At 40.2% G+C, this 13,780-nt stretch overlaps 1 protein-coding gene across 1 annotated transcript in view; it reads left to right on the top strand.

Moving 5' to 3' along the window:
• The window catches only part of TACR1 (tachykinin receptor 1), a 143,703-nt gene that overhangs the window by 69,113 nt on the left and 60,810 nt on the right, over positions 1–13,780 (top strand). The window contains exon 2 of the mRNA XM_027072119.2: positions 5,352–5,546. Coding sequence (XP_026927920.1) covers positions 5,352–5,546 — 195 coding nt within the window. The remainder of the gene's footprint in view (positions 1–5,351; positions 5,547–13,780) is intronic.

Below are 13,780 nucleotides of genomic sequence, written 5' to 3'. Positions count from 1 at the left end.
GTCAATGTGGAAGTTAGTCAGCAAATACTTATTGAGAATTTACCTAAGGGTTTAATGTCAAGAGATAGGAACTTCTGAAGACCTAGGTCCAGTGAGCCCTTCCTGCAAGATTATCCTGGATGTCTGTATGACAGAAAATACTAAGGAATAATTATTCCCACATAATAGTCTCACGTATGTTCAGACTGGGACGAATGAAGGTATAGTAAGAGTGTAGTTCTCCTATTGCATTTATTTTTATTCAACAGCCATTTATGGAGCCCCTGCTATGTACCAAGAAATTTGTATATTCAATTATTCAATTAAGCTCTCACTGAGTATTTACTATGTCCTGGGCACTGAGGGAAGCCAAGGAAACCAGCTTGAATAAGTCACAGCAGCTGCCATCTCCAAAGAATCTGTCAAGGATGAATCAAGACAAGGTAGATAGGCAAATAAACTGAAATGTGGTCCATACAAGGTTAGAGATCTTCACAACAGGAAAGACAGGGCACCTAAACCCAGTCATGGGACATGATAAATGGGCCAACTCATGAAAATAAGTAGGAGCCATCCAGGAGGAGTAAAACCATCATGGGTTAGTGACCACTATACTCAGACAAGGGGCTGGATTATGTGTCATGAATGGTAGCTGACCACTTTACTAACTCCTTGTGGGCATTAAGATCTATCCACCCAGTGAGTTTAAGTCTTAGAGTCCTCAGTCTGCCAAAGTTAAAGAGTGTTTCTGAAGAGTACACCATGTTCTCCTATGGTTCTAATTCCTCCTGCTCTTCACTTCCCATAAACCAGACCAAGGGTCAGCAAACTATGGCCCACAGTCAAGCCCAGCCACCACCAGTTTTGTAAATTATGTCTTACTGACACACAGTCATGAATAGTTGCCTTGTCTGCTTTCACACTACAAAGGCAGAGTTGAGTAGTTATGAAAGAAACTTTATGGGCCACAAAGCTTAGAATATTTACTATCTGGCCCTTTACAGAAGAATATTGCCAACTTTTGAACCAGACCATAGCAGCCATGCTCTCAGCTGCCACTATTCCTCATCATTTGAACCCAGGAAGATGTAGTCCCTTGACAGAAATTCTACCATCCCAGGAGGGAGGGAGTGGGGGTAAGGGAGGTCAGGGACTGGACCTGGAGGAAGAGCCTGGGAGGTCCAGTCTCTTGGCAGAGGAAAGACATCCTCTCTGCCAGGTGATTTAGGGCTGGTACAAGAGGACGTTATGAGGATACTGGGCATTGTCAGAAGATTGGAATTCCTTTTCACAGTAAGATTATTTCACTCTGCCTTTACAAAAATGTGCAGCTTTATATTTTGCCAGATTTCAGGGACTCTATGGAGAGTTCTTTTTATAAAGCATGATCACGCAAGAGGAAGATAGCACCTCAGGTGCTATGTTTCAGCTCAGAGGCCACATGCAATTCAAATCAGAGCCACTGGCCCTCCGTGGGACTGGAGCAACCTGACGTGGAAAACATAATCCACACCCCACACAGCCTCCGGACCCCTGTCTCTGGCAGCCTGATTATTAATGTGTAAACCAGGAAGACGTTTCATTGACTGCCTTCTGGTCTCTTGAGCACAGTGCAGTCAATAAATATTTATTGAATGCATTTTCCTAAGGCTTAGAGCACTTGCTCAATGATAACTCATAACTGAATAAGCAAGAATTGTTCAGGGGGGTTACAAATAATTATATAAGTGTATATTAGTGGGATCCAAGCTCAGAATGGTCATCAGGAAAGAAAACACACATTCATCAGTGGACAAGTTACCTGAGTGGTACTAGGTTTGGTGTAAATAAGAGAGAAGCGTGTCTCTTAAGCCCCAGAAGTGAGGATTGCCAAAGAAAGAAAGAAGGAAGGGGAGAAAAAATGAAAGGAAAGAGAGAGATTTATAAATGGCTCTATTCTGAACAAATGAAAATACATACATTTTTTAAGGCCAATCTTCTGTATTCTCTCTGGCTTTATGTGTGTAATGCTTTCATCTGTCACTGAAATGGCTCCTACACTCAAGAAACGGCAGAGTTAACTGAAATGGGCTCCCAAGTTGTAATTTTTGCAATAAAGATAAAATATGACTTTCTGCAACCCATTTGGAGCTATAGCACCAATATGCTGATGCAGTTCCCCTTAAGCCCTAGTCACATTAGATTCTGAACAGTGTATCACCAATGAGGGGTTGGGGATGGGTTGTAAGGTATGTTTACTTAAGATTGAATGTTTATGCTGAGTGAAATGAAAATTAAAATCTTGCGTTTGAGATAATATTAAAAGGGGGCAATATAATTAGCACGTTGTCCTCTGTGGGGTCTCAAGCTCCTGGGAGGCCTGAGAATAGCACAGCTACAGTGAGAGCAGAAGCCTGGATGGTGCTGGAAAGGAAAGACATCTTTATGGCTATGTGTCCAGCTTTGTAGGGGAAAGATCTTGCCTCTGGGAAATGATCCAGTAAGAAATCCTAAACTAATGCAAACACTCAAAGAGATTCTGGCCTTGACTATCCAGGTCCACCTCTTCACCAAATCGGAAAGGACAATAGTGGTTTCACAGTTCACCTCTGCCGGCTCTGTTTCTGGGTTCCCTATCCACTGCCACCCCATGACTGAAGAGAAAACCAGTGCTTCATTGCCTTCAGGCAGCAAGAAATTCCTTCAGGAGGGAAACCAGGACTTCTCAGGGTTTTTTTCAGGAGACCACCCCAAGGATGGAAAGTCATCAGGTCTATTATGTAGTGGACCTCACTAGGAAACAGCTATGGCCTCTTGAAGTCACCTAAAGAAGACAGACAATGCTTGATTCACAGTATCTTGAGAGTCGTCTTTGCCCTTTTGGTGCTCTAGAGAACAGCTGAATGATTACCTTTATAGCCACCAACTCAACTGAGGAGATTTGCCCAAAGATTTATAGATTACTGCTTGCCCCCACCAAAATATCTGTTCCAAATCTATTCCTAATTCTACTCTCTCCTGACTTCCAGACTGCTTGCTCACTTTCCAAAAGAGGCAGAAGGTGAATATTCTGGGGAGTTCCTTCCTGAAGGTTATCACTTCTGATCATATATGTAAAGGCTGACCTGAAGTACCCTAATATCCAGCCTCCACACACTGAACACCTTCAGGAGCATAACTATAAAAGACCAAAGAAGAAAGCCTAGGTCCCTAGCAAGAAAATGTAGAGAAAGGTATTTTATATTTTTTTAATTTTTTAAAATATTTATTTATTTATTTTTGATATAGAGAGAGAGACAGAGAGAGAGACAGAGCATGAGCAGGGGAGGGGGAGAGAGAGAGAGAGAGAGAGAGAGAGAGAGAGAGAGAGAGAGAGAGAGAATTTGAAACAGGCTCCAGGCCCTGAGCTGTCAACACAGAGCTCGACATGGGGCTTGAATTCACGAACTGTGAGATCATGACCTGAACTGAAGTCAGATGCTTAACCAACTGAGCCACCTAGGCGCCCCAGAAAAATATTTTAAAGTTTAGGATTATGGGACACCGGGGTGGCTCAGTCAGTTAAGTGTCTAACTCTTGGTTTCAGCTCAGGTCATGATCTCCTGGTTTTGTGGGTTTAAGCCCAGCATCGGGCTCAGTGCTGGCAGTGTGGAGCCTGCTTGGGATTCTCTCTCTCTCTCTCTCTCTCTCTCTCTCTCTCTCTCTCTGCCCCTCCCCCACTCACGCATTCTCTGTCTCTCTCAAAATAAATAAATAAACTTTAAAAAATTAAGAATTATGATAGGACACTCAAACGAACCTTCGCAAAAACTGAGCCATCAAGCTCCCCAGATAGGGAGTCAGATCTAATCATAACAGAGAAGAGAGGAAGGCTCTGAATGTTTCGGGCCCTTCAAGCTGGACGCTCAGCAGATTTGTCCCAAATCCAGCAAGCACACCTCTTTAAGCCCCTCCAGCAGTCCCCCTGCCATACCAACTTGATTACCTCCTCACCCTCAGTAAGGCTCTAAGGTATTTATCAGATTACCACTTGAGGTCACATATCCCACTGTCATGTTTTGTGGCTGCTTATTTATGCGCCTACTCTCCCTGAAGAAATTAGAAGCATGGAGCCAAGAAGGAAAAGCTGTGTTCCACATGCAGCAGGTGCCCAGTGCGAATGTGTAGAGCACATACTGAATGAAATTGCTTTACTTGTAACCGTGGCACCAGTTCTGGCCTACAGATCCTAGGAGTCCAAAGAGTGTAGAAAAAGAATTATGTGGAATTATGTGCAGACAGCTGACAGCTGGGATGCTATTTGTCTGCTCATTTCTGAAGTCTCCATTGACCATTCTGTCCCACAGGAGCCAGAAATACCTGTGTGTCAGAAAATCACATATGAGGCTTTGTCAGATAATATTTAAGTCCCAAAGGCAGGGTGAGATATAATTTCTACTCTGACAAAAAAAAATGCATATTTTAAGGGATGGATCCATAAATTTTGCAAGAAAAACACACAGGGCAGGATGCCTTTCAAAAGGGAAGATGCAGAATTGATGGAATTATAATTGGTATGAAATGCTGATTGGAATATTTATTATTCCTAAGATCTCTGCTGCATTTCAGAGGTGGACACACTTGTTCAACTGGCACCATTCAGTGCTCCATCCCAGGTGAGAGGAGATGGAGGAGGAAGCAATTCCAAGTCCTGGGTCATCATTCACTTTGTTCAGGGTAGACGTTCCATCTACCCTGGACTACAATAAACTTAAGTGTGTCTGTTTCAGCAAATGGAGACTTTCCCCCGTGAAGCATGTGTTGTGAGCCACACACTGACTTGTAGATGTTCAAAGAACTTCAACTTGAAGATTTATCCAGGGGCTGATGTTTTACTGTTAGGCTACTACTTTCTCACCATACACATTCATTTTCCTTCAAACTGTAGACACCAACATAAGGTTGCCAGCCTTTTAAATTGCCACATAAAGACTTTAAAAACCACTATTTCTATCAGCATTATTCTTTAATCCAAAAAGGATAAAGGTAGTGTTTATATTGAATAAATTTACAACATTGTTCTTATTCTTCTAATTCTACTGTAGGCCACTGATATATACTTGGGTATAGACCATGAGTGTTCTAGTGATGAAAACTTCTCTCCTAGAATGTTGCTAGATGGGCTCTAAAATACTTAAGAACCTGGATGACTTTTCTCATGGATTTTAGGGGTTTATGTCCTAAGAGTCATAAAACTTAAAGATAGAATATGCAAAAAGGGATCAGAAAATAGTTGTAAAAATCATCAGAAGTCAAAGGTTTCCCTGGAATTTTTCATTGATAGGAACAATGCTAATCACTAATGCAAATTTTGGTGACCAAATCAAAAATTTGTCCTTTCTTCTCTGTTCCAGGTACATGGCCATCATCCATCCCCTCCAGCCCCGGTTGTCAGCCACGGCCACCAAGGTGGTCATCTGTGTCATCTGGGTCCTGGCTCTCCTGCTGGCCTTCCCCCAGGGCTACTATTCGACCACGGAGACCATGCCCAACAGAGTGGTGTGCATGATTGAATGGCCAGAGCATCCCAACAAGATTTATGAGAAAGTGTGAGTAGGGGTGACTCCCTGGTACCTCTTTTGCCTTTTCTTATTTCTTCTTTCTTTTCATGTTATTTTGTTGGTTAGGATTTAGTGTCCATCTATAAGCATTTCTCATAGCCACTCTTGATGTCAAGTTGATATGTCCATAATTATCAAGGGATTATTATATCCCAAATACTACTGTGGACTTTGAATGAAAATTAGAAAAAATGTCAGACTTGCATCCTGTTATAGCCTACCCTCCAAGTGTTCTTCCATATCCTCCCGCCATTTACCAACAACTCTGCCCTGCCAGTGTCTGCATTGCTTTGCCTGGGAGCCTTTTGCTCACCTATAGAACACTACTCTACCCTCTTGCTCAGCATGCCAGAAGGTGGGGGAATTATCCCCTGCACGCAGCAGCTCTCAACAACTGATAGGAGTTGGTGTATGAACACCCCCGCTCCCTCACCTTTCAAGTGGGATGTCTCTGAAGTGTGGGTTTTACACTATATCCAAGGTTTTGTCTTGGGATTAAGCTCCAGTCACCCCAGTGGCAGCTGGCTCAATGACACACCTTTCCTTATACCACTGGCCCATTCCCTACTAGTATCTCTTTCTCCCCCTAACCAAGTCACTTGTACTTGAATCTTTATCTCAGGATGTGCCTCTGGGGAAAACCAAGCCAAACCACCTATCCTCTAGGGCTTTCCAGGTGGGGAAAATGCATTCCAGGTGCATTCAAAATGCACGGGAAGGCAAGGCCAGGGCACTGAGACCTTATGAGTTACAAGTTTCCTATAAGGCAGTCCTGCTTATCTTCCAGGGCCTGACTGATCACATTTAAGGTTTTCCAAAGAAATCCTGGCAATTTTCTCCAAGCCTACTTCTCCTACAGGTGACACTGAAATGGCTTATTCTTTGTTTCATTCTGCCCAGGTGAGCGGCAATGTGACATTTATATTACCATCAGTTTTCTGGACTCAGAGCACATGGATAATGTGGGTCCTTTTGAAAGTTCTCTATAATCCTCCAATCTTGGGTTTATTATGTGAATCATAAAAGTACACTGGTGTTAATAATCAGATGATCTATGTTTTAATAACAAGATTGCCATTACCACCTATGTGACTCTGGGCAAGGATAACAATCTCCCCTCATTGTTAAAATGCAAGATGATAAAACACCGCTTCCCATAAACAACTATTGTGAAGAGCAAACAAGATAATGTATCCTCACCTTGTAAGCAACTAAATGCCATACAAAAGGCAAGATATTATTATCGAGCCGAATTCATCAGGTAGCAGTATAGTCATTATAGGCCTTTAATCTGATTAGATGGTTACATGAGACATTACCTGTTGGCCCCCAAGATTTGAGGGTACAAAAGCCTGTTGCATAGAGTTATACTGGTGCATCTGTACAGGGAGCATGGAAATGGGGCTTGCCAGAAAGCAATACATAAAGCTCAGACTTCGCCTTCCAGACACAGGCAGTGGGATTTAATCGATCAAGCAGTGGGGGGATTAATGCTCAGCCTAGAAGGAGACATTGGAAATTATTCTTTCAAATGACACTACAAGCCTGAGCGGGGTCTCAGCGGGAGAAAGAACATAGCTTTGCAAACCATACAGGGCCTGTGAATGTGTTCAAACCAGAAGGTTCCCTGAAAAGGGAAAAATAAAAACCCTCTGAATTAAATCCCATTATAAACTGCTTAGAAACTGCCCTCAACTGTGTGGACTATAGCATGGCTCTTGATTATCAAGATCTTTTCCAAGTCTGGTCACCTTTCTAAAGTTTTGCTTCAAAATATAGTTCATTTATCTTCCAACAAATTCAAAGTTTAATGTGGGAATAAAGGTTTATTTTTCCACAGATCTCTGGAGTTTTGTCCAAGAAACAGTAGTATTTAAAGTTATACTTTTGAACATTCTGCTGTTTTATGCTTATTAATGACTAGAAAGCCCTTTGAGACTCAACAAAGTGTGCCAGATTGTCTTATTTCCTTGCTTTGAGAATTTAGGGTGGCTGTACTGGATGCATGATTAGATTTGCCATCATTGTTTACTGCATGATTTTTTAACTTCTTTTCTATTTATTTGTTTTTATTAAGTTTTAAATTTTAATTCCAATATAGTTGACATACAGTGTTATGTTTGTTTCAGGGATACACAGCATAACAGTGATTCAACAATTCTATATATTACTTAGTGCTCATCATGATAAGTGCTTACCTATTTCACCCATCCTCACAGCCACCTCCCCTCTGGTAACCCTCAGTTTGTTCACTCTAATTTCTTGGTTTGTCCCTCTCTCTCTTTTTTTCCCCTTTGCTCATTTGTTTTGTTTTTTAAATTCCATATATGAGTGAGGGTGAATGGATAAAAATGTGAGGTACACACACACACACACACACACACAGAGGAATATTATTTGGCCATAAAAAATAATGGTATATTGCCATTTGCAACAACACAGATGGAGCTAAAGAGTATAATGGTAAGTGAAATAAGTCAGAGAAAGACAATACCATATGTTTATTTCATGATTTTAACCTCAAAAAATGAGTCTGGAGAAGAGCATCTGATTTTATCTATTCAAGATGTGTCAGTTGTTTATGGATGCAGTAGTAAGTTAAAGGAATCCGTATTTGCCATCCACGTACAGACTGTGAAGTGAAGTGAACATATCTCAAGTGCATAGTAAGCTTTATGTAAGCCAATTTTTTTGTCAATATCCTTCATAATGCATTATGATATATTTTGGGGGAATTTTTTTACTAGCTCTAAACTAAGTACTCCCTTATATTCTCTTCTACTAAAACTGATTGCCATTTCCAAAGCACACAATAATCCCAAATTTGAAACCAGAAAGAAACTTCATTTAAGACAGTATAATGAGTACAGTAAGAACACGGGCTCTGGAGTTAAATGAAGGATCAACTCCCAGCCATATCACACTCTAGTTGAGTCATCACAGTCAAGTTATTTAAGCCTCTAAGCCTAATGGAACATTCCACAAAGAGGTATTGAGAGAAGTAAATAAGGCACATGCTTAGCCCAGTGCCAGGCACAGGAGAAGAGACTGGTGACTGTTAACTACAGCCATCAGCATCATTCATTGATCTGGATGCACAGACAGATGACTGGCAGCAGTATGGTGGGCAGGTGCTTAAGCCCAATTTGCCTGATGAAAAATCTGTGTCAGCTAATCATATAAAAGGGTTTTGTGAAAAATCTTAGATTGCTGCATTTGCCTTCTGGCTGCATGGTGAAACCCCAGTCCTGATCATTCATCATTCAGATTCTTTATTAATACATGGATTAAATTAAGCACTATTAAAGAAAAGCAATCCAATAAAAGGAAAACTCTGAACATGCACTTCACAAAAAGAAATGTCCAAATGACCAATAATACATGAGGAGGCACACAACTTCATTCATCACCAGTCAAATATAAATTAAAACCATAGTGACATCTTACTGCACACCCATTAGACTAGCAAATGTTAAGAAGTCAGACTCCACTAAGAATTTAGAACTTTCGGTGTAATTAGGAAACAATGAGAACCTTTGTAGACTGCTAGAAGTATACATTGATAAAACCATATTGGAAAACGTTTTGTAGTATCTAGAAAAGCAGAAACTATCCATACACCATAACCCCACAGTTTCACTGAGGGGTAATTGCCCTGGAGAAATTCACGCATGTATGTACCCAGAAACATCTAGCATATAAAGCATATCAGTGTTTTTTTTTAATGCCTGGAATTGGAGATACTCCAAACGTCCATCATCAGTACGATGGGTAAAAATTGTGGTACAAGCATGTAACAGAATACTATGTAATTAATACAATGAACAAAATGTATTTCCATGCAACATGGATGGCCCTTACAAACAAAAATTTTAAAACAAAATGAAAGTACATCTTCAAGGACACATCAGTAGGTGGCAAAACTATAAATGCAAACAAAGAGGTAGGGACCATGAAAGCAACGACATGTTTATCTCTCATGGGAGGAAAGGGGTGTGATCAAGAAGATGCACTTAGAGGTGCTTCTGAGGGGCGGGCACTATTATATTTCTTGAGCTAGATAGTAGTAGCATGAGTGTTTGCTTAAAAATTACTCCTAACACCAGGTAATTTTTTTCATCCACTTTTTCTGGAATGTATGTTTCATATTTTTTAACTTAAAATTAAATCTTATTCAAAGGGTTTTGGTTTTACAAGCTCCCAAGAAACTGCTCTCATTGGGACAATCCTAAGAGTTCCTTCATAAGAAACTACCTTTTGAGGTGTGGGATTTTGCCTGGAATGATACTATTCATAAGTATTTACCTTTGAATAAGCCAACTTTATTCTCATGTTTACTTGACCTCGTGCATTTTGCCTTGCTGACTTTTATGCTTAAGCCCACCTGGAATTTTCCCAATTTGTTCAAGAGAATATAGGACAGATGTTGTCCCTGATGGGAGAGACAAATGTTCACCAGAAAATAAGACCCAGACAGTCTCCACAGCCCTGATCCCTTGCTGCTATATTCATAAGCATGTACCTCTGGGCTACAAAATGCTACAGATAGACTTGGTCAATTTCCTGGAAAATCATTTTTTTCAATACATGAAATTTATTGTCAAATTGGTTTCCATAAAACACCCAGTGCTCATCCCAAAAGGTGCCCACCGCAATACCCATCACCCACCCTCCCCTCCCTCCCACCCCCCATCAACCCTCAGTTTGTTCTCAGTTTTTAAGCTCTCTCTCACTCTAACCTCTTTTTTATTTTCCTTCCCCTCCCCCATGAGTTTCTGTTAAGTTTCTCAGGATCCACATAAGAGTGAAGACATATGGTATCTACCTTTCTCTGTATGGCTTATTTCACTTAGCATCACACTCTCCAGTTCCATCCACGTTGCTACACAGGGCCATATTTCGTTCTTTCTCATTGCCATGTAGTACTCCATTGTGTATATAAACCACAATTTCTTTATCCATTCATCAGTTGATGGACATTTAGGCTCTTTCCATAATTTGGCTATTGTTGAGAGTGCTGCTATAAACATTGGGGTACAAGTGCCCCTATGCATCAGGACTCCTGTATCCCTTGGGTAAATTCCTAGCAGTGCTATTGCTAGGTCATAGGGTAGGTCTATTTTTAATTTTCTGAGGAACCTCCACACTGCTTTCCAGAGCGGTTGCACCAATTTGCATTCCCACCAACAGTGCAAGAGGGTTCCCGTTTCTCCACATCCTCTCCAGCATCTATAGTCTCCTGATTTGTTCATTTTGGCCACTCTGACTGGCGTGAGGTGGTATCTGAGTGTGGTTTTGATTTGTATTTCCCTGATAAGGAGCGACGTTGAGCATCTTTTCATGTGCCTGTTGGCCATCCGGATGTCTTCTTTAGAGAAGTGTCTATTCATGTTTTCTGCCCATTTCTTCACTGGATTATTTGTTTTTCGGGTGTGGAGTTTGGTGAACTCTTTGTAGATTTTGGATACTAGCCCTTTGTCCGATATGTCATTTGCAAATATCTTTTCCCATTCCGTTGGTTGCCTTTCAGTTTTGTTGGTTGTTTCCTTTGCTGTGTAGAAGCTTTTTATCTTCATAAGGTCCCAGTAGTTCATTTTTGCTTTTAATTCCCTTGCCTTTGGGGATGTGTCGAGGAAGAGATTGCTACGGCTGAGGTCAGAGAGGTCTTTTCCTGCTTTCTCCTCTAGGGTTTTGATGGTTTCCTGTCTCACATTCAGGTCCTTTATCCATTTTGAGTTTATTTTTGTGAATGGTGTGAGAAAGTGGTCTAGTTTCAACCTTCTGCATGTTGCTGTCCAGTTCTCCCAGCACCATTTGTTAAAGAGACTGTCTTTTTTCCATTGGATGTTCTTTCCTGCTTTGTCAAAGATTAGTTGGCCATACGTTTGTGAGTCTAGTTCTGGGGTTTCTATTCTATTCCATTGGTCTATGTTTCTGTTTTTGTGCCATGGAAAATCATTTAAAACTGTATTTTGCATTTTAAAATACAAAAATGTCATGGAGTATACTGAAAAGTCCTATAATTTCTTTAATCACCCACATGCCCATCATTTATCAAAGGCTCTAACATTTTGATGAATATTCTTCCAGTCTTTTATTCCATCTCTAGGGAACTACTGTTCTTAGTTTCTTTTGAAGTGTTTTACATACATACAAGTCAGTACAAATATAGATTGTCTCCCTCTCTGTAACACAAAATGTAGCTTATTATGCACATTGTTCTGTACCCTATTTTTTTAATTTAATATATCTCAGAGATATTTCCATGTCAGTTCATGAAGAGCTTCTATATTCTTTTTCTCAGCTACATAGTACTCCATGCTACAAATGTACAGTGTTATTTAAGCCATCACTTCTGGTGGACTTTGGATTGTCTCCAGTCTTTTGTTATTACAGAGTGCTGCCATGGATAACTTTTACATGTATCATGTCAGGCTATCCATAGCCAAAAAATTCCAAAAATGGAATTCTGAGTCAAAGATATATAACATTTTAATTTTGACATTTGCCCTTCACATGGGATTGTACTAATTTACATTCTCACAAATAGTGTATGAGAGTCCCTGTTTCTCTGTAGCCCTACCAACAGAGTACTGTATTGTCAAACTTTTAGGTTTTTGCCCATTATAGTTAAAAATTTGCATTTTTCTTATTATGAGTAGGGTTGAATATCTTTTCATAAAATGGATAATTTGTATATACATCTTATTATCTGCTTATTTCATTTACCATATCATAAATGATTACCTGTGTCATTAAACATGTTTCTACAACCTGATATGAAAACATATACCCATATGTTTAAATGTGTGCATAAATAATAATTTTGTTAACTAATCTGCTCTTTGAAAATTAATTACTCCAGTGGGTTCTTTTAGCTGACTTAAGATAAAACACTAAGCTTTTTTAAGTTTATTTATTTACTTTGAGAGAGAGAGCACAAGTAGGGTAGGGGCAGAGAGAGAGAGGGAGAGAGAGAATCCTAAGTAGGCTCTACACTGCCAGCACAAAGCCCGATGCAGGGCTGGAACTCACAAACCATGAAATCATGACCTGAGCTGAAGTCAGATACTTAACCAACTGAGCCACCCAGGCGCCTCCAAAACACTAAGCTTTAAAACAAGCTGCTTCTAGCTATATTCCTAGATCCTTGCGGGCACTACTTCAGGGTCCTCTGCCATTCTGTTTATTTTTACAATGCATGGTTATAGAAAATATCCTAATGTTGTAACATTGATGAAAGTGAAGATGTGGGCTCATTATTAATGCAATACTATCATCATCTGTAATGGAATCCTGCCATAATTTGCAAGCTGCCGGCTTTGCTGCGGCTGCTCTGGTGAACTGTGACACTGCCCAGGAAGTCCTATGAAGGGGGAGTGGATTGACTGGCTTCCTGGGTGACCCAAAGTGACTCCTCCTGGTCTAGAAAAATGCACATGAAAGGACAAGTATAAAAAAGAAACCACTGGCTTTGAAAAATGCATAGACTTCCCCGTTCTGTTAAAACACGGAGGAATGTGCCATAGCTTTCAAAGTCATTCAGAGCCAAACTCACACTTGAGGATGCTATACAGGCTGTCAGTTTGCAGTGGTCCCAGAAGGGGCAAGGCCCCTGAGGACAAGGAAGATGAATGAGCCAACATTTCTTTATCAGAGGGCCCACCATCAAGGCCAAGAAAAAGTCTGTAATGAGGATGAAAAATGAGAAAGACATCCAAAAGAACAAGATTGAGACAGCCAGGGGAATTTCAGTTTTCCTGAATCATTTATTAATATTGGTCATATATCATTTTCTATTAATTAAACTTGTATGTACCGAACGATGCAGTAGAGTTGTAGCAAGAAGTAAGACATGCCTATCCTGAATTCCAAATATTATCAGTAGTACTGGGAAAGGAGGTGATGCCAGAAAATAGCATCATTCATGACTCTAATTACTTAGAAAATTTGTAGAAGTGTACATGAATGTGTATATATTAACTCTAATATAATTCTCTATAAGTACCAGTTGTAACAAAGACTATAAAAATATGTGTTGTTATTTTTTTGCAGCATTTTGTCTTTTATGTGTTACACTCCATCATCAGAAATTAGCTGAAATTTTTATATTTATACAGATCTTTTTTTTTTTAACGTTTATTCATTTTTGAGACAGAGAGAGAGAGACAGAGCATGAATGGGGGAAGGTCAGAGAGAGAGGGAGACACAGAATCCAAAAC

Source organism: Acinonyx jubatus, chromosome A3 (assembly GCF_027475565.1).
Source record: "Acinonyx jubatus isolate Ajub_Pintada_27869175 chromosome A3, VMU_Ajub_asm_v1.0, whole genome shotgun sequence".
In the NCBI taxonomy this organism is placed as follows: Eukaryota; Metazoa; Chordata; class Mammalia; order Carnivora; family Felidae; genus Acinonyx; species Acinonyx jubatus.
Note: the sequence above shows the minus strand (reverse complement) of the source record. Positions and strands in the feature narration are given on the sequence as shown.